The sequence below is a fragment of the Rhineura floridana genome, chromosome 6, assembly GCF_030035675.1.
Source record: "Rhineura floridana isolate rRhiFlo1 chromosome 6, rRhiFlo1.hap2, whole genome shotgun sequence".
NCBI classification, from domain to species: Eukaryota; Metazoa; Chordata; class Lepidosauria; order Squamata; family Rhineuridae; genus Rhineura; species Rhineura floridana.
The window spans coordinates 10,175,863-10,200,811 of NC_084485.1; the positions used below are offsets into that span (position 1 = coordinate 10,175,863).

Genomic DNA, 24,949 nt, shown 5'->3' on the forward strand with positions numbered 1-24,949 from the left:
TAGATGGCTAGTAGCTTTGGATAGATCTGTCCTCCAAGCCTGCCTTTAATCCTTTTAAAAACAAACCAACCTGTCAAAGCTAGTGGCCACCATCTCTTGCAGCAGAGAATTCCATATTGTTCAGTGGGAAGAAGTACTTTTCATTTATCTGTCCCGAATCCATTGCCAATAAAATGCAAAGGGAGACACTGAGTTCTAGCGCTCTGAACGCAACCATTTCCGTCGATCCACTCCCCACACCATGCATAATTTGATAAAGGTCCGTCATCTCCCCCCATCAGTGACCTTTTTTTCTAAATGGGAAAGGACCAAAGGTTGGTTGTCTGTAGCCTTTTCTCATACAGATGATGTTCCCACCCCTTAGCTGCATCTTTCCCAACTCTAGGATATCCTTTGTGAGATGGTACACCCTCTTCCAAATGCAGCCACGCTATAATTTGTATCAGGGCATTAAGTGAAATATCCCCCCATCCCATTCCTAATAACCCCTAGCATGGCATTTCCCCTTCTCACTGCAGCTGAGCACTGTGCTGGCCTCTTCATTGAGCTGTCCATCATGAGTCCCCAAGATCTCTTTCCTAGTTTGTCACAGTTTTGAGAACAAGCAAAAGAGATGCACTTGTCAAGAGATGTCTACAGTTGCATAATGCAGGGGTGGCCACAGACTACTGCACGCCTACCACAGTGAGCACATGGCGATACTTGTCTATAGCAATGCTGGGCAGCATTCAACATAGGCACTGACAGGTTTGAGGCTGTCCTGGTGCGGAGCAAGAGAGCTGATGGGCTAGATATGGCACAGCCCAACCTGCCATGCTTTATTTGAGGCAAATATAGCTGCCCTGAGCTCCTTCTGGGAAGAGCAGGATATAAACTTAATAAAAAGCTTTATAAAGTGGGTCACAATTTGTGTGTAGGAGTAGCATATGTGGAGGATGGTGTTCGGAGACCACTGAGTGGTCTCATGCTCCACTTTGCTTGTAACTTGGGACCCCAATACTCAGTGGAGCGACTTTCCCCATGTTTGCTAGGCTGGGCCTTGTGGTCTGTTTCCATTGGTGATTGCACCGGTGGCCTTCGTCACTCTACTGTGTCATGGGATGTGGCTTTCTGTGTGGCAGAACCCCATTTGTGGAACTCTCTCTCTCTGCAGATGAGGCTGTCGCCCTCATTGACAGCTGAAAATGCTTATTTTCACACGGCATTTGAAGGAAGTCTGTGAACAGACATGGGTATTTTGATGCTTGTTGCTGAACTGTTTTATTGGCTTAATGTGATGATTTAAATTAACTCTTTCATCTTGTGTGTCCACCACACTGGGATCCTTTGGGACAAAATGCAGTCTATAAATAATACATCTCTTTAAAACAAATCATTATCCTGAGAATGTTTTTGCAAGTGCCCACTAGAATGGTCAAAGCTGACAAAAAGGGCTGTTATATGTGACCCATTAAAGATATCCATAGATTATCTAACTTTTCCAAGTTCACACATTTGTATGGCTCCATCCCCTCACAGTGACAAGATGCGGAAAAGTTCACATGGAAGTTTTGCTGAACTTAAATATCTTTGCAGTTTCCCTTGAAATTCCTGCAACTTGGGCAGGCGCTTCCAAAATTTGCTTCAAATTTAGTGGGGACTCTAGTGCCATGCTAAGCCCTCACCTCGAGGAAGGGCACTTATCCCACTGAAATGCTTTTAGCTAACTTGAAAATATTGATCATGTAATGCACCCTTGTTGATTTTTAAGCCTTTTGTCCAGTTTGTTATGGCACATCACCTGCCACATGTGAACATTCACTTTATATTCCTATATATTAAAAAAGACTGCTTCCAACATTGCCACACTGCAGCGTGACCAAGAAATGGAGCCCAGGAAAGAACTGTGCAGAAAGGAACACATTTGGCTCAGTGGCCAGGAGCAAAGCATTTGTCCTTGTCCAAAATATGCCCCTTTACTGCCTGCCCCCAGGAGTAACTAGGAACCAATCATGTATGTTTATCATTTAAAATTATTTAATTTAATTTGTATTTAGCTGCCTTGTGGTTTACCACTCTGGGTTCCTTCAGGAAGGACAGCTAAGCAGCACATTACACAGAGCTATCTCCTCCTCTGAAATTCAAAATGGCCTGATGGGAAGGGGTGAGGCTACTTAACCCTTTCCCCTCCGACTTTTTTCCTGCTCAGAATTGCCCATCCCAGTGACAGACATCTTTCCAGTAAGAAATGTTCACTGCATGTGAATTAACAGGTTAATCCCTCCTTAGCGGTTTCCCACAACACACAAAACAAGGAACCCGGGGTCTTGTATCCACCTTGGGATTTGTGCTTCAGACAAAAGGGATTTGTGCCAGCGGAGCTTGTACCTTTGCCATGGAGTCCACAGTGGAGTTGGCTGCCGACTGCAGGGAAGGTTTTGGTCAAAGGAGTGCCAGAGACCAGGTGTGCTGCTACTGCTATTCACCAACACCAATGCAATCTTAAAAGCACCGTGTGTAGGGCCCTGCTGCTTGCAGTTTCTTCACTCAGATAATCACAGCCTCCACATTCAATACAGGATAACAAAGAACCATCCCAGCAGAGGGAACAGAAACCCACAAGTTTGTCATTTCAAACCTTCAGAATGATAGTGGTGGGTGGGTCACAGCTTTTTTGCATGGATTAGGTAGACACTTGCCTGGGTAACTTCTCCGATACCGAGCTGATGCCATCAATTCTCAGTGGAATATTTGCCCCTATGGTTACTGTGATGCAGCATTCCAAGCTGGCCTTGTTCCACTTCTCCGTTCTGGTGCTCCCCCTGCTCAATATGCATCACAGACGCCAGCCACATTAACCAGAAACGGGGACAAGACCCATGGCAGTATCATGTGTGACTGATCAGATGTTTATCTCACATCTACTGTGCTCAGAAAAACCTGGAGGGCTGCATGCTTAAGGGCCTCTTGCTACGTTACCTATCTCGACATGGCTTTAGAAACTATCTTCAGTTCCACATTTATGAAACAAGAGTAAGAGTGATCTACCTCACAGGCTTTTTGTGAAGGGTAACGAAGTAGAAAACAAGTTGCTTTGTAATTATGCTGTGCAAGTGGAATCTGCAACAAAATGTTGCAGGATGGAGAGATCCTGTTCAGTGTTCCATCTAATCAGCCACATGTTCTTCCAGGATCTTCTACTGCATTCACTCTGTTTTCAGTTCCCCACCCTGCAACAGATAGCATTCCATTCTCGCTGAGCATGCTCAGGCCTCATTGAGCTATTTTTGGTGTTTTGGGCCCCTTAAGATTTTTTTTAAAAAATATTTAGTTGTGTAAACCTCTGTGCTCTTTAAGTATGCCAATACGTAAGGACTGGCACTTGGAGAATGTGTTTGATGTGTGTGAGTCAGCATTGATCCGTCCAGTCTGAATCAGGAAATGTGAATTCTAACTAAAAAAAAGGATGAAAAAAATCAACTCATTTGAAATGTGGTGTTGGAGAGCTTTGCAGATACCGTGAACTGCGAAAAAGACAAATAACTCAGTGTTAGAACAAATTAAACCAGAACTATCACTAGAAGCTAAAATGATGAAACTGAGGTTATCATACTTTGGACACATAATGAGAAGAGAAGGGAGTAGAAAAAGAGAAAGGCCAAACAAGAGATGTATCGATTCCATAAAGGAAGCCACAGACCTGAAATTACAAGATCTGAACAGGGTGGTTTATAACAGATGCTATGGTGTTGGACTGTGACCTGGGAGACCAGGGTTCGAATCCCCACAGAGCCATGAAGCTCACTGGGTGACCTTGGGCCAGTCACTGTCTCTCAGCCTCACAGGAAGGCAATGGGAAACCCCCTCTGAACACCGCTTACCATGAAAATTCATAGGGTCGCCATAAGTCTGAATTGACTTGAAGGCAGTCCATTTCATTTCATTGGAGGTTGCTGATTCATAGGGTAGCCATAAGTCGTAACCAACTTGCAGGCACACAGCAACAAGAAACAGCCTACAGTACTCACAAAATGCTCAATTTCCTTTCTTTCCAGAATTAAAGGTACCCAACATATTCAGACAGTTGCAACAAATGTTCTGTGGGGCACTCGTTGCTAGTCTCACCTTTCTTGTATCAGTAAAAAAATAAAAAAAACCTCAATTATCACAATCAGCCTTTATTACTTCTGGTGGAAGAGAGTTCCACAGGTCAAAAAAGTACCTTTTTTTTGAAGCCTGCCATGTGGATGCATGCCATCTAATCCAATTATTGTGTGAAGAGGGAGAAAGGAACGAAACCCTGTAGCTCCTTTTAAGGCTCCCCAAGGCCAGTTGCTTGAGCTGCACGTGTTACCAGGCAGAAACAAAAGAACTGCAAATGAAAGACAGTGGAGGAGAAGATTGTCTCTTACTGGCTACAGAACTAGCTGTCCAACATTCGGGTGGTGGCAGTGGCAGCAGAAGTGGGGAGGGAACAGACCAGGCCCAAAGTTCTTGCAACCAGTGACTCAAGGAAAACAGATTTCAACACACTCCCCCTTTTAGGAAAAGATGGCAACAAACTGGCTGCAATTGAGGGCTCCTTCTGACTTTAACAGGGGAATGCATACCCGAACCCTTATCCCTTATTGTTGTCTGCTACAATTTCGACACCCAGAATAAAACAAAAATTCAACTCAAAAAAAAAGTGAGAGAAAATAATGATGGCACATCTTTGATGGGAGATGACACAAAACCAGGCCCATTATATGAAGTGAGGAAGAGTTTGCAAAGTGACATTGGCCCAGGCGGTCAATGGGACCCGACACGGTTCAGGAGAGGGCTTCGCTTTGAGCAACTGTGTGGGCAGAAAAGGGCAGTTGTTACATTCCGTCTAAGGCTGGACTTCCATCACTTTTTGAGAAGATAGCTTATTACTGCAACGGTATGGCAGGAGAGACTGTATTTGGTGGAACTCCTCCCTTCCTTCAGAGCTCTCAAAGGAACCAAATTCCTGTGCGTGTGTGTGTATGTGAGAGAGACCTCTAGGCTTGCCTGAAAGGGTGTTGCCCAGCATTCCAGGCTCTGAGGCAGGGACATCACCTCCCATATCCCATAGCATCTTCATTGCTCAGTCTGTTTCTGCTGTGGGTTGCTGGAGAGGAGGAATAGCTCTTTTCCCCCCTCTGACAGGCATCACTGAGTCACTCCTTTCTGGTCCAGCAACTAACATGAGAAGAGGCCAGCTGGATCAGAGCAAAGGTCTGTTTAGCCTAGCATTCTGCTTCCCACCATAGCCAAGCAGACGGTTTCAAGAAGCTCACAAGCAAGGCATGAAGGCAACGGCTTTCATTTTGCTGCCTAGTGGTGACTACAGGGCCCGTGCAGAGACAAGGCCCCGTCCTATCACTGTTGCAGCCCTGATAGAGTGACCGTATTGCTGAAAGGATAGGGCTTCTGCTCCAATGTGGATGGCTTCAAAAGAGGATTAGACACATTCATGGAGGATAAGTGACTAGCAGCTATGATGGCAATGCTCTGCCTGCAGTCAGAGGAAGCATGCTTCTGAATACCAGTTGCTTGAAATTGCAGGAGGGGAGAGCGCTCTTGCGTTCTGGTCCTGCCTGGAGGCTTCCCATAGGCATCTGGTTGGCCACTGAGGACAGAGCACCGTACTAAATGGGCCACTGGCCTGATCTAGCAGGTTCACCTCATGTAGGTGGGCCCCCATTTTCTACCTGTGAACCATCCCCATTAACTTCCAAAATCAATTCTCAATTACAGAGCCTCACACCCAGGGCTCAACTTACCAGGATCTGACAGACTCAACAAGCTTCTAACCGCCATGGAAGGTCTCCTGAATCTTTGTAGTACAGGCACGTAATGTTGCTATGGCAGCACAGGGATTCCTCTGTGCAGCCGGAATCTGGTTTACAATGTAGGAAAAGCCTTCTGTACATTCTGGGATTTCAGGAAGTGTGGCATTTACTTCCAGGTTGCTTCCGCGGAGGACAAAACCATGATTCCACTGGGGAGGTCTGCTTTCAGTGGAACACAACAACAACTCTACCTATATCTTTATATAGAGCTCTGAGGCCAAGCCTTGTGGAGTTTTTCCCTCATCACTGTGATGAGAAAAGCATGCCTGAGATCAGGCCCCAGCCAGAATAAACGCAACCTGGAACCAAAGAAAGCCTTTGACTTGCTCAGAACTCTTCTCTGTCTGACCAAGAAGCCCCTTCCAAACACTTTTGCGCAACTCAGACTCTTCTTATGCTACGCTACCCGACATGTTCGTCTGGCTGAAGATTCCACCTGAACCGTTTGAGATATTTTCTCTCTTTCTACACGACTGCCAAGGAAACAGCTTTTTTTTTAAAAAAAAAAAACAGGAAAAAAAATAGACAGACCACAAAGAAAATAATGTTCAGAAAATGTGGACTTTGGCTTTTTTCTTTTGCCACGTTGCCCAGGATCCTCCCTGCCCCCCTCCCCACACACCCCAATTGGCTCCTTCTTCCCATCCTTTAGTTCTTCTGTGTGGTTAGCCAGGGGCTCGCTTGCCAACGCGGATTCAGTAGTAAAAGCCGAGGCCTGAGTTTTGAGGTTCACATGACAGCAGGTGCCATAGCCCACCTTTCTGGCAAAAGAAGTCAGGGCAGGACTGCACGGCGTGAACTTTCCAGTAAGAGAACAATCAGCCTGTAGTCAGGTGGACGATGGGAACTGGGGCATCCGGAATGCCATTTTAGGTCTCTTGGTTCCCTAAGACCAAGTGGGAGGTCCATATTTTTTTTTTTAAAAAAAATTGACACCTGCTATATGTATGAAAGGAGACCCATCACTTCATGTTTTCCTTCTCCCGGTGGTGGTGGTGGTGATGATGGTGGAAGGGGCTTAGGACTCTGAGGACGACCGAGAGACGCTCTGGAGCAATGCTTTATATATGGCAGAGTTCAGAAAACGGGGGTAGGAGTCTCTATGCATGAGTGTGTAGATCTGTAGCTGTGCGTCGTCAAAGGTGTGTAAGGACGGCTCTTGCATCTTGCGGTTGATGCCTTCGCGCACACGGGAGTCCAGGCTGACCTGAGCAGCGGGGGAGAAAGCAAACACGCACGTGCGTGAAAAACGCCATGTAGGAAAAACACGAGGAGCAGCACTGGCAGCGAATAAGCGGAAGACGAAACCATCAATCAACAGGGGACGGGTGTATGTGTGCGTTTAACAAGATACTTCAACAAGTAACTGCTCTTAAACAGAAGCCGGAAAAGCTGAAACCTCCTTCAGCTGCAGCTGTTTTCATTTGTTCTCCTACAGGTAGATCTAAATCAAGGCAGCATCAGAGCCAAGCCAGGGCAGTGCGCAGCTGCACTCAAGTCCAGAAATAGCGGTGGTGGGTGGGGTATGTGTGTGTCTTCTCAGCTCAGGGTCTCTGAGGTCCAGGTGAGCCTGAAGGCCACACGAAGAATGCCCAGCGCTGATGAGCAGGCCGAGGCAGCAGCAGCAGAGGAGGGTGCCCTCTGGGACGGGTGGGGCGGAAGGCAAAGAGCCCCGCAAGAGGTGGCGCCAGAGCCAATGATGGCACAGCCAACTCATTCTGCTTTTGTCCCCATCCTCCTCCTCCCTGCTGAGTTCCACAAGGGCAACACTGAGAGGGAGGGAGAGGGAGCTGCCAGGCAGGGCCACCCCCCTGGACTGGTTGCAAGGAGGAAGGCAGGCCAGTGGGGACTGGCGGAGGGTGGACTGATGTTGGCAGAGCAGTGCCACACTTGCCCTAATGGGCCAAACTCCACAGGGCAGGAGGCCAGGCCCCTAGCATTTGAAACTAGGCCCTTCCAATCCAGAGGGTATATGATGCCTGCCAGGCACACGGGCTGAGGCTGCATCTCACCGCCTCATTCTTTTCTATGGCCAAAGAGGGTTTTATGGCCTGAGCACACAGACTGGACTAGGGTTGCCAGGTTCCTGGCCTGAGACTGCCCCTGTATCTTTAGGAGAAGAGAAAGTCAGCCAAGTGCAGGTGTTCTTGCAACACTGGAATGGGAAAAACCACAAGGTGGAATTCTCCCTCCCCCCTGCACAACTTTTAAAGATACAAAAGACCTCTTGGAAGCTGGGCCTGGCAACCAAAAGGTCTTCTGTATCTTTAAACGTTGTGCAGAGGGAAGGGAGAATTCCACCTTATGGTTTTTCCCATTACAGGGTTGGAAGAACACTGCACTTGGGTAACTTTCTCTTCTCCTAAAGATACAGGATCAGTCTCAGGCCAGGAACCCGGCAACCCTAGACTGGACCCAGCAGGTCCTCTGCCAGGCCCCAGGGTCACCGTCAGCCAGAATGGAGGCTGCATTTCTGAAAGCTAACTTTGTGTCTGTGTTCTGGTCGGCGGTGTCTGTGTTGGAATTGCTTTTTAATAAGTTTTTAAACCTTTTTTTTTTTAAAAAAAATGTTTTTAAAGCTTTAAAAAATGTTTTTAAAGATGTTTTGTTTTAATATACTGCATTTTAAAATCTGTTTTTCTGATGTGTTTTAAAGTGTTTTTAGTGCTTTTGTTTGCAGCCCTGGGCTCCTACTGGGAGGAAGGGCGGGATATAAATCAACTCAATCAATGGGTGTACGAGGACACTCAGGGATGGGACACACTGGCCCAATTGATATTATGGGAAGCGGAGTTCCAGTCCCTGCCCATCCGAAAGACCCACTGAGCAGGCTACCAAACACGTCATCAGAGCACCCCCACCACCAGGGCTGTGGAGTCGGTATGTCAAACCTTTGACTCCGACTCCTCTATTTTTCTACTGTCCGACTCCAACTCCTTCATAAATGGCAAATGTATATTAATGTATTAATTAAAATATTAATTTTATTTTGAAGTCGGAGTCAGTACATTTCTACCGACTCCGACTCCACCCAAAATGGCTTCCGACTCTGACTCCACAGCCCTGCCCACCACACAGCCAGAGACCCCTCCTGATTGGGCTGGGGGGGGGGATGCAAGTGTCCACCTTTTCCAACAGCATGTCATCTAGCAGGGAGAACTTCCAGATGCTCACCAAACATTCAGCAGGAAAGCTTGAGGCCACGTACCAATCCCCATGCACCTCTATCCCCCACCCCCTCCCCTTTGGTCTATTGATCACTGTCTTCATTTCCCTGAGCACTGACTTCCAGGATTTACAGGATGCTGACGGCACACTTGTCAGGCAGCGGGAGGCATGGAAGTATGTGCTTGCACTTTGTCTGCTTAAGAGCAGGGGTGGACAGCCTCCAGCTCCAGCCCAGGTCCCAATTTTGCCTGTGAGGCTGTTCCGCACAAACCACGCCCAGATACAGTATCAACCGTGGGGCTACTATGGTCATGCCTCCAAAGGAACTATCAGGATATGGGCAAGCAGGACTCCCTGTCAGCACCAGCCAGCCAATCGGCGCTGGCAGAGAGCCCTACTGGGATTGGCTGGACGAGGCAGTTCCCGAGGGGAATAAAGAAGGCTGGATTCAAAGGGCTGGAGAAAGACCTTTGAATCCAAGCTGCTGCTCTTGGGGGAAAAAAAACTTTGTTTAAGGGAAGTGGTTTGGAAACCCCACCCACCCCAAGACCCCAAGAAGGCCGCGTATTTTTGGCCTGAATCGTCGTGAGCCGCTTTGGGGCTGAAATAACCAAGTACCTCCTTGGGCGAAAGGATGGAGATGTAATCTTCGTAGATTATCCGTGCCTTCTCCTCGATAGCGTGCTTATTGCACTCGCCTTTGAGTTCCTCACAAGCCAGCCAAAAGAGCATGTTCTCCTCGCTGTACTCAGTCCGTAAGAACTCCCGGAACACATTCCTGCCGGCTGGGTTTTTCATCAACTTGTCGAACGACTGGGACCAGCCCTTGACTTCCTCGGTGGTTGGTTTGGCACTGAAAGCGGAGCCCCCGCATCCAGCAGAGGCAAAAGCAACACAGAAGGGGGGGGGGAGAGGAGTTATTTGAATGCTAGTGCAGCAATCCCTGCCTGCTCTTATCCGTTTGCCCTGTGACAGAGCTGCTGCTTCACGTGCAGAAGGACACAGGTTCAGTCCTCAGCATCTCCAGGTAGGGCTGGGAGAGACTCCCCCCTGAAATCCTGGAGAGCAGCTGCCAGTCAATCCTTTATTTGCATTTAGCCATAGGCCATTGCACAATACAAAATATACATTTAAAACCGTAATACCTAAAACATTAAAACAGATCCGGCTGAGGATGATAAAACTTTTACACGATTTGCTCTGAGCTTTTTAGCAGCTAGAGGATAATTTGCTACTGCAGTTGTGATCTGCTTGTAATTATCGGCCAGAAGCACGATCAGCTGCCAGTCAGTGTAGACAATACTGAGCTAGATGGACCAATGATCTGACTCGGTTTAAGGCAGGTTCCTGTGGTTCTGTGGCTCTCTCTCTCTCTGATCAGTACAAGCACTGCACCAGGTACTGAGCGAGGGCAAGCCCAGGCAGGAACATTTATCCCTTGATGGCCCACTTTTTGTGTGTGAAACGGAGACGGTTTTCCTTATGTCTCTTCAGACAGAATCCTTTTCAGTTCAAATGGTGAAAAAGTGTGATGCATTTTATGTATGTTTTCATAACTTTTTATTATGTCTACTTGTTTTTAAACGTTTGGTTTTGTTGGTATTTTCTTACGAATATTTTATACATTAGAATTTTTTTAATTAATGTGGTACACAAATCTCGTTAAAAGAAATAAATACTACCCAGTCATGTCATTTTATTAATGCTGCTGATTTTTTCTGTACTTTGATTATGTCTACTTGTTTTTAGAAGTTTGATTTTACCGATATTTTCTTTGGAATGTTTTATATTATTTCATGTAAACCACTTAAGAGTAGTGGTGTCCAAACATTTTGTCCCCCACGGACCACTTGACAATTGCTGAGGGTTTTGGTAGACTACTTAAATTTTTGTGCCTGTTGCAGCAATTGTAATATGTTGTGCTACGTGCTGCATGATTTTAAACTGTATTTTATCGCTTATTTATTTCTTACGTTGTATTTTATTTCAGGGGTTCCCAAACTGTGGTTCGCTAGTTTCATTCAGGTGGTCTGTGGTATGTTTGTGGATTTGTGGGTGAAGATGGGAGATGGCACATTCATCGTACTCAATATGCATATTGATTTTTAATTGTATTTTTATTGCTTCTGTTACTTCTTATATTGCATTTTATTGTATTACAATTTGAATTCTGTGGAATTTCAATTGCTGTAGCAGGCAGAAAAAATATTAAGTGGTCTGCCAGGACTCAGCAATTTTCAAGCGGTCCATGGGGAAAAATGTTTGGGCACCATTGCTCTAAGTGGTTTCATAAAATAATATAAAACATTCCAGAGAAAATACCAGTAAAATCAAACTTTAAAAACAAGTAGACATAATAAGAGTTTATCAAAGTATGGATAAAATCAACAGCATTAATAAAATTACATGACTGGGTAATATTTATTCTTTAACGAGATTTATGTACCACATTAATTTAAAAATTTTAAATTAATTTTATTTGTTTTGTAGTATTACAATCTGCATTCCATAGAATGCAAATTCTAATACAGTAAAATAGAATATGAGAAAGAAGCAATCCAAATACAATTAAAATCAGTAAGAATATTTCATGTGAACATGCTGAGTACCACCTAAATGAGGCTCATGCACCACTGTTGGGTCCATGGACCACAGTTTGGGAACCGCTGGCTTAGAGGGTTTGGGGGTTTTCTTTTGGATTAAGCAGCGTATAAATCTTGTTAAATGAATTTATTATTTATTTATGTATTTAAAATATTTCTATCCCGCCCTTCTACCCTACAATAGGGCACTCAGGGCGGCTACAATAAAAAGGCATACATACATAATAAAATACACAATAAAAACACAAAACATTACAGTAGATGAAAATGAATAAAATACTATTAAAATACATAAAACGCATTATGCACATAGATACATAAAATGCAATTATGCATACGCATACAAACATGCATGTATATATGCACGTATAAAAAAGTGAGACTAAAAGAACTTAAGATTTAAAAATGAAGAATAAAAAGCTTAAAACAGTGTCAGGCTGAATTGAATTGAACTGAATAAACATGCACATACGAACTAATTTGGGATATACAAATACATAAGGCTGGGAGTTCGCTAAATGGCCTCCCTCTCCCACAGAAGGAAGACCACATAAGTAAAATGAAGACTTTCCAGTGGAAGTAAAGAAGCGAATTGCTTCCTTCGCATTCTGTGGATTTCTACTTCTAAAAACAGTGAGATGCCAACTGGCAGAAGAATGTGCGTTTTGGGAGATGGGAACATTCACAGCTAGGTTCCTGCACAAATCAAGGAAGGCTGAATGGGGCGACCTCTATCAGTAGCAGCTGGTGGGGCAGAGATCCCCCCCATCACTGGAACCGCCACAGCTTTCCTGGGCGGGGCAGGAGCAAGGATGGGGTTGTGAAGATGCCCCAGTGAAAGCAACCCATTGTCTCTGCTAGCGCATCCATGCCCCACTCCAGCCCTGTAGGCTGCACTGATGACGGTATTAGGAGGGCTGCCTCGCCTCACCACACTGGTTGCTTCTGACCTACAAATGTGACTCCAAGTTAGAGAAATTTGCATGGGCGCCAGAGCGGTGTAGTGTTTAGGGTGTCATGGGAGACCACTATGACATGGGAGACCAGAGTTCAAATCCTGGCTCAGCCATGAAGCTTACTGGGTGACCTTGGGCTAGTCATTGTCTCTCAGCCAAAACTACCTCACAGGGTTGTTGTGAGGACAGAATGGGAGCAGGGACAGAACCACATACACCACCTTAAACTCCTTGGAGGAAAGGTGAGATATAAATGTAACAAACAAACAAATAATGTAATTACTCTGCTGCTGTGGTCATGGAGAACGACAAGATCCAGCAGCCACACCCTGTGACCAGTGGAAATCCTGCCCTACTGCACCCTCCTACTCCAAACGTCATTTTCTGGTTTCTGAGATTTCACCACGCACCTACTTTTGAGCTTATTAAGGGGTAGAAACATGGGTTTTTTTTAAAAAAAAACAGAGAATGTACCACTCTGATAAAAAAGAAATTAAGCCAGCCTTCCCTAACATAGTGCCTCCCAGGTGTTCTGGACTACAAGTCCCACCTGCCCCAGCTAGCATGGCTCTATTAGTAGGGGCAGTTGGGAGTTGTAGTTCCACATGGGAAAATACCCATTTCTTTGCTTATATAGGGCCAAGTAAAGAGCCTGTAAGCCTCACTGATTTCAGTGTGAGAGATCTAAGGATGTACTTAACTATTCCACTGAAAACGATGAAACTTAGAAGGTGTGTCATTTTGGCTTGACCATGCACATTTTATTTATTTTAGAGATTTATCTCCCCTCCACAAGGCTCCAAGGGAGCCTTCTTGGCACCTAACGACAGATAAAAATCAGGTCAATAAAACACATCAGTAAAAAACAGCAAATAATACAACAGGCATAAAAAAAAAATCTAACTATAAAAATCAGAAAAACACTAAAACCTCAATAGAATTTCAGACGACTGAAGTTAACTCCTCAAATGTTTGCCAGTGAACAATGGTCCTTTCGCATCTCCTAGAAACAACAGAGCAGACCTGAACTGGTCTATCTGGGGGGTAAATACTTTAAGTGAGAGTGTCACCACCAAAAGACCCTGTTCCTTCTTCTGGCAAGTCCTCAGTGAGGTTTGTTACGGACAGTTCAACTGCAGAGCTGCTGGGCAGACAAGAGGTATAACCCCTGCAAAGAGCTCACTCACCAGGCTTCACAGTTTGAGATGGCCTCCAGTTTGGTGTCTCGGGATGCCCTCCATGCCCGCTCGCGATCTTCGTTCCTAATAACAGAGAGAAAAGGATACAAATAGGACAAGGTGTGCACAGTGTCAAGAACGAAGCTACAGGCAGGCTTTAAACTGATGATGAGGATGGTGATATTTATTATCCGACCTTCAACAAAAGGCCCCTGGGGTGGTCGCAACACTGTAAAGTACAACTTTAAAAATAGTTTTACAAACTACAACTAGAGTAGGCCCTCAATATATATATATATATAAGGCAAAAAGGTGTGTAATGAAGGTCCCAGACACACCTCTGCACTTAACCTTTCTTTTATCTGTTTAACCAGATTCAATACCTGTCCTGGGCTTTTGTGAAATAGGGTAGTTTGGTGCACGGGTAGGAGTACAAACCTTTTCCCCCATTCCAACAGTTAATTTAGGGGAGGGGCTGGAATGGTGGCACTGACATGGGTAGACCAACCAAGACTCCCCAGTATTATGGGATTTTGACAGTGAAGACCTGAGTTCTAATCCCTACGTGACTGAGAAGTTTACGGGATAACCTTGTGCAAATCACCTTCTTTCAGACTAACCTGGCCTCCCTCATAGCACAGTATTGTGTTTTTAATGTTCTTTATTTATGTATTTTATTAGACGTTTTGGTTTATTCATTGAATATTGCAGCCTTTCCCAACCAGTGGGCCACCAGATGTTGTTGGACCACAACTCCTATCAGCCTCTGCCAGCATTGCCAATAGTCAGGAAAGATGGGAATTGTGGTCCAACAACATCTGGAGGCACACTGGTTGGGAAAGGCTGGTATAATGTATTGTGTCGTGATCCAACCTGCGACCTTTGGATGAAGGGTGGGACATAAATGCTACAAACAAAGAAATCAATGGTAAAGATTTTTTTTAAAAAAAGATACCTCCACAGACAGCATCTTGAACTCTGAACTGCAAAATGGCTTCTGCACAAATTACAGTTAAAATACCATTAAAAACCTGCATGCCTATTTGTGATATCAAGCTGGCTTTGCGTAATCTTTTGGGTCACTCTCTCACCGTAGCAAAGAGAGAAAAACGGAGTAGCAAAACACAGAACAAACCGATTTGCAGAAAAACAAACTTGGTTTTGCCAAGTTACCTCCCCCCCCCCGGAACCAAGAAGAAAAAAGGAAAAACATCACCATCACGGACAGCAGTCTGTGAAAATGACATAAATATTAGCTGTACAGTAGGGCCCCGCTTTACAGCGCTTTGCTTTACAGCGCTTTGCTAATGTGGCTGTCTCAATTAGACGCAATTAGACTAAAGCCCCACTCATACGGCGCTTGTCCTGCTTTTACGGCGGTTTTCGGGCATCGCGTGCCATTCTATTCAATGGGTTCCGCTTTACAGCGGTTTTTGCTTTACAGCGGGGGTCCGGAACGTAACCCGCCGTATGAGTGGGGCCCTACTGTAAAAGCACCGTCTTTGATATAGTGAAACAATACACGTGCACACACACACACTGACACAGCTGCTGAGGTCTTATGGAATGCATGCGAACATCCCGATTGCGCAGAATTTTCAACACTTCTAGGAATGCAAGGCTTAAGAGTATTAAGAACATCAGAAGAGCCTGCTGGATCAGGCCAGTGGCCCATCTAGTCCAGCATCCTGTTCACACAAGAGCCCAACCAGATGCCCCAACGGAAAGGCTAAGCGCAAGAGCACTCTTCCCCTCCTGCGGTTTCTGGCAGCCGGTATTGGGAAGCAGAGCATAGACATCATGGCTAGCAGCTGCCGATAGCCTTTTCCTCCATGAATTTGCCTAGTCCTCTTTTAAAGCCATCCAAGCTGGTGGCCGTTGCTGACTCTTGTGGGAGCAAATGCCACAGTTTATGCGCTGTGTGAATAAGTCCTTTCTTTTATCTTAGGGACAGGGAACTTAGGTGGCAAAAGGAGTGGAGTCTGTAGCACCATGTTGATCAAACACTAAACTATGCAAGGATAATGTGTGTGCCTGTCTCATGTTTCTTGAGAGGGTGCGTTTTCTACACTGCCTTTTATGGTTTTGATATAATATTTTATTTTATTCTGTCTTTGGAGAACATGTGGTTGGGTGGCCTAATACATAATAAATAAATAAAATGGTTAATAATCAAAATGTGAGAATGGTGCATGTGAGCAGCGTGAATAGCAGCGCCTGTGTGCATATGCAAAGAAGGAGAGAGAGTGGATTAAAAGAGGGGAAATGATGCGCTCCTTGGTGGGGCTTACTACCCTGTCTGGGATCTGAGAATTTTAGGCTATGTACAAGGCCACCACTTTAAAGAGTTCAACAGGAACAAGAATAAAGATGATTCAGGCAAACCACATACAACACTGGGATAGGCCAGCCCCCCCCCCCCAACCTCCCAGATTTAGTGGCCAGTTTGAGCTGAATAAAAACATTCTTCAACCCGAAACATTTCAAACTGCAGGAGGAACTGATCTGGAGATTCAAGACGTTCCTCTTCTCCCAGGCATTTTAGCATGTGTTTTTAAATTGTTTTTAATTTTTTTAAATTGTGTTTTAAATTGTTTTTTGTGTTTTAAAATTTGTATATTTGTTTTTATTGTTTTTAATTGCTGTAAACTGCCCAGAGAGCTTCGGCTATGGGGCGGCATATAAATGTAATAAACAAATAAGTAAATAAATAAATAAACTTAAGAACCAGCCCTCAACATCCTACCGTCGACACTCTGCTGATTTTATAGTTGTGTTATTGTTGCATTCTTTCTCAATCTTAATTGTGGGCCACATTGAAAGAGCCTCTCAAGGGCCAAAAGGCAGAGTATAGCAAACATGAAAAACGAATTAATCCTGTCTTTGAACACGTCAATTCCTCATGCCCCAAAGGAAGAGAGAAGGAAAATCAACTTAAGTTGTATCAAACATTACTTTTCCTTATCCCCTTCGAACATCAATCTTCAAGTGAGGTTCAAATCACAAATTAATCAGAGTTCTGTGATTCTTTGCATCCCTACCCAAACCCAAGTGGGAAAAGCTGCTTAATCCTTTCCCCTCTTATAGTCCCCCCCCTCCGCTCAAGATTAGCCACAGGGGGTACCCATATCTTTCCCACAACAATGTGAACAAGCACCTGGGGACGTCAGTTTTGAGATGAGAAATGTCTGGGGAGGGAAGGGTCAAGCAGCCTTTCCCCCACCCCTCTACTAATCTGCACAGATGCAGCTCACTCAAAAGCAAAACACAGAGGCACTCTGTATAAGATCCAGGTCGAGCCTCAGAACACAGAATCCGTGGGAAACTTACGGAAGGGAATGTACAGCTGACTTTACCAAAGTTGACAGGTAGAGGTCACTGTTCTCTCAAACTTAAGCAGACAACAGTTTAACCAGCAGATAATATGAAGTTAAAAGCTCCTGCGTAAAGGAAACCTTTTAGCATGACATTGGTTTGTAGATGGTGACCGGATGAGGGCAAGGAAGAGCCACAGCTCAGAGGCAGAGCATTTGCTTTGCATGCAGAAGGTCCCAGCCCCTGCCAGCCAGTGTAGTGACTGTAGTCAATACTGAGTTGCCTCCGGAAAATTCTGCAAATTACTTGGGAAGACAGACGGACTAACGTTAGCGTATTGGAAGAAGCAAAGACCACCAGTGTCGAAACAATGATCCTCCAACATCAACTTAGCTGGACCAGCCATGTTGTTCGAATGCCTGATCACCGTCTTCCAAAGCAGCTACTTTACTCCCAACTTAAGGATGGAAAACGGAATATTGGTGGACAGCAAAAGAGGTTTAAAGATGTTCTCCAAGCTAATCTAAAAAAATGTAACATGAGCATCGAGAACTGGGAAGCCTTGGCCCATAAGCGTCCCAGTTGGAGGTCGGCCATTATCAAAGGTGCCATGACTTTGAAGAAGCACGAGTACAGGGCGACAGGGACAAACGAGCTAAGCGGAAGGCACGTCAAGCAAATCCTCATCGTGACCATCTTTCATCTGGAAACCTATGTCCTCACTGTGGGAGGCTGTGTGGATCCACAATTGGCCTCCAGTCACTTACGGACCCGCTGTTGAAGACCTTACCCTGGAAGACAATCGTACTCGGCCATGAGTGATCGCCAGTGAAATGAAATGAAAATGAATGGATGGACCAGTGGTCTGGACTCAGGATAAACAGCACCCTTCAAAGTTCTGCCTTTGACAGCTACGCACAAGGCAGAATTTTGGCAGGTGTTTGTTATGGAGGGGTGAGAAAAGTTGCAATAGCTAAAATTCCCACTCCTACCTACACAATGAGCCCTGTCCTCTTTGCATCTCGTCACGCTTGACTCTGAGGTTATAGACTCAACGGAAAATAGTAAGGTGGTCAAAGACTGGAAACATAGCTGAAACCTCAAGACCCCCAAACAGCAGGACTCTGCTCTTTTGGATATGCCTACAGATTAAAAAGGAGTTTAGTAATCATTGCTTTCCTCAAGAAACATTGGGAACTGTACAGTTTCTGCAAGAAAATCAGACATAAACAGATACCCACTCGGATGAGTTAGAATTTCCGACAGGTGATTAGAAGAAGCTTTTCAAAAAACTGATTCATTAGCGGGGGTTACAAATGATTTATGTGTAGGCAACCTGGCTAGTAAACATTATGGTGGGCTCTTCTGCAAGGCGGAGTTAAAAAGCATGACCACAATTTCCAGAGCTTTGCTATCAACTTTTCTCCATGACGCATCACTCAATATTGCAATTTTCCTAGCAAGAGCTCCTTGAAACATGCTAAGGCTGTTTTAAAAATGTAAATGTACTGCCTTCAAGTCGATTCCGACTTATGGCGACCCTATGAATAGGGTTTTCATGAGGCTGAGAGGCAGTGACTGGCTCAAGGTCACCCAGTGAGCTTCATGGCTATGTGGGGATTCGAACCCTGGTCTCCCAGGTCATAGTCCAACAACTTAACCACTACACCACACTGGCTCTGCAAGGCTGTTTTAGAGACTGCTATTTTTGCTTAGAAACAAAACTTTGAATCATTACCCAGAGTTGCATAGCGCTTAAGTGTCAAGCTAGATGCAGGGAGCCCCAAATTCCCACTCAGGTATGAAGCTCAGTAAGTAGCTTGTGGTCAGTCACTATCTCTCAGCCTAACCTAACAGGGCTGTCGTGCATATAAAATGGGGAAGAGGAGAACAATGTATGCCATTTTGAACTTCTTGGAGGAAAGGTGGGCTATAAATGCATCATTATTATTTTCATAATCATCTTATGATTCCTTTGTCATGAATTCATACTTGGTAGCTTTGAAAGTTTTAAAATGTTGGTCATTTTTGTAATTAGAAGTTTGTGCTGATTTCGTTTGTTTTCTCAATCATTTGAGTTTTTTCTAGCCTAATTCTGTGATTGTACTGAAGGACGGTTGAGACAGTCTTGCTTATAAGGCCAGAAAAGTTGCTAGCCTGAAAAGAAAAGAAAAACCCCAGCCTCTTAGCAAACTGGTAGAACAAAAACTCCTTCTTCTGTGTAGGCTAGCAGAGAAGGGATGCACGTCTCCCTCCTTCGTCTGCACCCTGCTGGCCCTGGAGAAAGGGACAGACAAGAGTTGTGGTCCAAAACAACTGGAGGGTACCAAGTTATAGGCAGCTGGTACAGAAATTACTGGGTTTGTTGGAACAATGGTCTGACTCAGCACCATTACAGCACTTCCTTCCTATGAGCTCCTTTTAGCACACTCTTGTCACAGAAGTGGATTTACTAATCACAGGCATATTGTAAGAAGGAGTGAATGTAAGAATGTAAGAACAGCCTGGCTCCTGGATCAGGTCAAAGGCTTGTGTAGTCCAACATCCTGTTCTCATAGGGCCTGGGTTTGAACCTCTAAATTTTAGTTGATCGATCAATTTTAAATGGGGGGGGATTTCAATTTGGGAGGGGGGAAGGAATTCATTGGTGGATTAAAAATCAGCTCTAGTGTATTCCTCAAACAGGAATTAAAAAGGTAAAATATTCAAGATGGTCTTTTCTCTCTCTCTGACAACAAGTGAAAGATTTTGTTTATGAAATTATGGATGGGCGACTGCCTGGTAACCACATGCATACCACTTTCAGCTCTATGATGGGAGGAAGGCAGGACAGAAACGTTAAGGAAGTAAATAAACAGCACCTATCCTGAGATTTTGGTAATATGCAGATTTATTTAAATGTGAGTAGTAGTCTGCTTTTGAACTGATTTAATCTACCATCTGGGAGGAATTCTTTAATGGCTACAAAGCCCTAACTGGCCCCTTTCAGAAATCAAATAAATGCTTGTCCAAATCTTCCTGACTGCAGTGATTTGTGTGTTGAAAATGACTCTCTGCTGTCCTGCCTTTATTTCCGTTTAGCTGCAAACACTGGGCCTACTGTCACCTGAGATTTATAACTTTCATACTTACGGAGACAAATATTTTATGGGGCAATCATGAGTGGTGGTGGTGAAGCTGTCCACAGAACCCATCTGAGAAAAATGGACAGGACCACTTTGATCTTCACAGAATATTAGAAATGGAAGGGACTTTTGAGATCATCTAGTCCACCTCCCTGCTCATTTGAGGAATCTTGCAACCACATCACCCCTGAGAGATGCCCGTTCAGCCTCTGCTTAAAAGATTCCAGTGAAGGAGAGCTCGTCAGCTCTGCACTGAGTCAGCAGTGGGGGTTGGAAAGTCCTGGGTCGTTAGCAGGGAAGGGAAGTCCTTAGCCGGCAGACTGGTTGTCAATCTGCCATGCCAACGAGGAGGGAACCTGATAAGGGCCAGGCCTGTCTGAAGCTTACTTGCCAAGTCACAAGTCCAGAAGCGAGGTCAGTAGAGGTCCGGGATCAATTGCCAAGGGGTCAGTCCAAAAGATGCTGCAGGGAAACTGGGAATACACGAAGCCACGCCTGACGTTGGAGTCAGCAACAAGCTGCAGCCAAGGGGTGCCTTATAAGGAGCAGGTTTGACAGCAGGTGTGAGTTCTCAGCGTTTGGGCCTTAAGGAGACAGGCCTGCCTCTCTTCTGCCTGACCTTCTGCTGTCTACGTTCTGCAGGTGAGGGGGGAGTATCCTGTTCACTGTCTGTGTCTGGCTGCAGGGCCTCTGCTGTATCTGGGGTGCTCTGCAGCTGAGGAGGAGAAGGAGCTGGATTCTCAGGAGGCTCCTCCGTGTCTCCTTCTGGGTCTGCTGCTCCTGGGTGTGCTGCTGTTACTCCCGAGTCGTCCTCATCTGAGGAGTCCTCTGACGGGGCCATGACACTCACAGACCCCTGAGGCTATGTGTTCCACTTGTGATCGGCTCTTGCCATTAGGAAGTTTCTCATACTGTTTAGTCAAGATCTGCACTCCTGCAACGTCCAGCCATTTTTTCTACTCTACAGCTGGTATAGACTCTGGGAGTCCAGAGTCTGTGAGTTTAAATCCCCGCTCATGTCTCCTGGGTGTCAAGGGCCAGCTAAAGATCACCCCCACAGCCAGTGCTCAGGGGTTACGTGCCCTGCCACCTGTGCAGCTGTGGGCAAGAGGCATAGTCCCAAGGAGCCCAGTTGCCCCCCAGCTGGCAGTTGTGGACAAGGAGCTGAGCAGGCCCTGGCCAGCTGGGGAGGACTAGCCTCAGAGGGAGGCAATGGGAAACCCCCTCTGGATACAGCTTACCATGAAATCCCTATTCACAGGGTCGCCATAAGTTGGGATCGACTTGAAGGAAGTCCTTTTCCATTTTGTCCTTTGGATCAACAGAGAACAACTCTGCTCTATCTTCTTGCTGCAATGCCACTGCAGCCTGTCTCCTGGGCTGCACAGAACAGGCCCTGCCTCTCTCTTTCATGAGGAGTTCACTGCAAAATCATCCCTCCACTCCGCAGAGCCAGCTAGGTGTCTCCTCAGCTGGTGAAATAGGCTTAGATGCCCTCTGCCGCCTCCAGATAGATAAAAAAGCCAATCTCCCCCAAGTCCTTGCGATCAAATGTCTAGAAATGAGCTTAGGAACGCAGGAAGCTGCTTTTGACTGAGTCAGACCATTGGTCCATCTAGTTCAGGATTGTCCACACTGGCTGGCAGGGGCTCTCCAGGGTTTCAGGCAGGGAGTCCTTTCCCAGCCCTCCCTGGAGATGCCAGGGATTGAACCAGGGACCTTCTGCATGCAAGACAGAGGCTCTACCACTGAGCTACGGCCTTTTCCATTGGCCTCCCTTCTATCCCAAACTCCTCACGTCCACAGGGTTACTCCCATGAATAGAACTGCAGAACTGGCTGCCAGTCAATTCAAGGTTAACCAAAACAGGAAGCTGCTGCTGAAAATGGTGTCCCCATTTGGAGTCCTCGTCCTCATAATACGTAGTAAATGGAACGCATCACAGAACACCATTGTGTTAGAACCCTCCCAGGAGGGGTGTTGGCAGGTACGTGAAAGATGTATAAATAGATCTGAGCAAAAATGGGCATTGGAAATGCAGACAGAGGGGGGATTAGTTATAACCCTTTTGCAATTTTATGAGAACATATGGATACGATTCCTCTTAAACAAAAGATCATAAATATTAACACGCCCCTGCATGCTTGGCTCGCGAACCCCCCTACTGTCAACAAAGCTCCCCTGCCCTCCCCCTGGGTCGCCAAAGCTTCCCCTTCCCCCGTAGGTCGCCAAAGCCCTCCATGGGTTGCCAAAGCCCCCTCATGGGTCACCAAAGTCCCCCAGCTCCAAGGGTTGCCAAAGCCCCCCTGCCCCCCCACCAGGCACCCCCAAACACACACAGACACTCTCTGTTTCACACAGACACACAGAGAAACACACTCCCCCTTGCCACCCCCACCCTCCAGGCATCGACACTCCCCACCCCACACCTCCTGTTTCGGCTGTTGGGCTGTAAACTGTGTAAATATTGTCTGATTGTTATCATTTTAGTATTTGTATTTTCAATGCACTGATGTATATGTACAGAATGCACAGTGGAGGCTTGTTATAACGCAGTTTGCTGTAACGCAGATTCGGATATACCACGGGTGTGATGATGACCCCCAAGTAAAACATTGTATACAGGAACCAGCTTTCATTATAACGTGGAACCCCTATAACACAGGGGCACCCTTTGTCCCCTGCCCCCAGCATTATAATGAGCTTTCACTGTTATCTAAATAAACTTTCCACAGACAGGAAAAAAGAAAGACGCAGAGCGCAAATTTGCCTCTGGTGGATGGCATTTCCAGTGCGCCCAGTCACCCTGTCAGGAAATATAAGTGTGTATGTGCGAGAGAGAGAAAGTTTAAAAGGGGGGTGGGGAAAGGGGCAGGAGATGAGGGTCCCGGCGCAATGGACCTCCAGAGCCACTCCTTAGCAAGGCCCCTGCGCTCCTGCAGAGACAGCCGACGAAGTAAGGCAGCAAAATTCCCAGCACAATGCTATCACACCATGTGGCTTCTTTACTACGAGGGCCATCACCCGATTAAATAATTTAAGTTGATTAATTGTGAGTTTTGGTTGATTAATCTAACCAGTTAAATCTGCACATGAATAAAAACAATCGCTCTTAAGCAAAGAATTCTTTCTTTTTTCATACTGTGCTTGTGTGTGTTGTGGAGGCTTAATCTTAGAAGGCATTCCTTGCTCTTGGTGAGAAAAGGAGGAATTCCTCTTTGGAGATGCCAGTTGCCATCTGCAGCTTTTTTTGTTAGTAATTATTTTACCAATCAATCAATCAAAATCAATCAATCAATCAATGAGATGCCAGTTGCCATCTGCAGGTTTTTATGTAATTATTTTACCAATCAATCGACCGACCGACCGACCGACCAATCAATCAATCAAATTTATATCCCACCCTTCCTCCCAGTAGGAGCCCAGGGCAGCAAACAAAAACACTAAAAACACTTTAAAACATTGTAAAAACAGACTTTAAAATATATTAAAACAAAACATCTTTTGAAACATATTAAAACAAAACATTGTTTTTTTAAAGCTTTAAGTGAGATAGATAGACAGACAGACAATCTGCAGCCTGATTTATCTGAGCATCTTAGTCAATTTTTTTTTTAAAAAGGTTGTATTTAAATAAGTCTTCACAGTAGACTGGGCTGCAATCCAATATACATCTAACCCAGAAGTAAGCTCCATTGGGTTCAATGGGACTTACTCCCAGGTAAGTGTGCATTGGACTGCAGCCTTAGTTGTGCCCATTAACTTTAATAGACCTACTCTGTGTAGGACTAGCATTAAATACTACCCACAACCTAGATATTTAACCGACTAAAGTTTGCATCCCTGATGCAAACATTAAACAAAAAAGATAATAGGCTCCTCTGTGCCTGAGACAAGCGACCAAGACCTGAGTTGCTTCAGCTTCCCTTTTTTTCTTTTTAAAAAGAACTTTCCCTCACAGCGCCACAGGAACAGCAGTTCCTGTGTGCAAATTTCACCTCTTCCTCTCCCAGCGCCGTCTGAGGGTATTAACTATACAGGAAGAGGATTAACACAAAGATATCCTGCTATCAAAGGAAGTGACCTGGAGTCCAAATCCACCCCGGGCTTGTCTCACTTGAGGCTTCAGGCAGAAAGAGAGAGACATAGAGAAACTTCTGCCATGGGTCCTGGAGGTGAGGGGCAGTGGCTCAGGGGCAGAGCATCAGGTCCAACATCCCCAACATCTCTAGGTAGGGCTAGGAAAAGGCTCCTGATCTGAAACCCTAGAGTACTGCTGCCAGTCAGACAACACTGAGCTTGATGGACCAGTGGTCTAACTTAGTTTAAGGCAGCTTCCTACATTCCTAGGTGGAAAGAAAGACTGCCTCCTCCCCTACCAGTCAGCCCACTGCCTAAGGCCTGATGGAGAGGCCCTTCTCTGTGTCTCTGTCATAGGGGATGCGTGGTTGGCAATGGCTAGAGACGGGGCCTTCTCTGTGGCTGCACCCAAGTTATGGAACATTTTGCCCCATTTGGTTATGGTGGCTCCCTCTGTTGCTCCTTTCTGCTGGATACTGAAGACTAATCTATTCCAGCAGAGATTTGTTTTGACAGATAGAAACATTGCAATTTGAAGATCCGCCCTGCCTGTCTCTTTTATATTTGGTTGTTGCTGTGGTTTTATTGCGAGATTGTCATTTAAACTTATGCAAGCCACCCTGCTATGCATCAGAAAGGCAGGGTAAGAAAATAAATTAATCTTCTTATAAAATAACATTTATTTCT

The 24,949-nt window shown here is 45.4% G+C and overlaps 1 protein-coding gene across 5 annotated transcripts in view; it reads right to left on the reverse strand.

The window, feature by feature from the left end:
- Positions 1 to 1,053: 1,053 nt before the first annotated feature.
- RGS19 (regulator of G protein signaling 19) overlaps positions 1,054 to 24,949 on the reverse strand; it is an 84,798-nt gene continuing 60,902 nt past the window's right edge. For 3 of the 5 annotated variants that reach the window (XR_009763347.1, XR_009763346.1, XR_009763348.1), the window contains exons 4-7: positions 13,752 to 13,826; positions 9,624 to 9,858; positions 4,202 to 7,044; positions 1,054 to 3,503 (exon numbers count right to left, since the gene is read on the reverse strand). Coding sequence is in view for 1 of the 5 variants with exons in the window: in XM_061630979.1 (XP_061486963.1) it covers positions 6,856 to 7,044; positions 9,624 to 9,858; positions 13,752 to 13,826 (499 nt within the window). In the remaining 4 variants the exon portion in view is untranslated. Of the gene's footprint in view, positions 3,504 to 4,158; positions 7,045 to 9,623; positions 9,859 to 13,751; positions 13,827 to 24,949 lie in introns of those variants that run through there. The other 2 variants (XR_009763349.1, XM_061630979.1) reach the window with 2 other exon arrangements.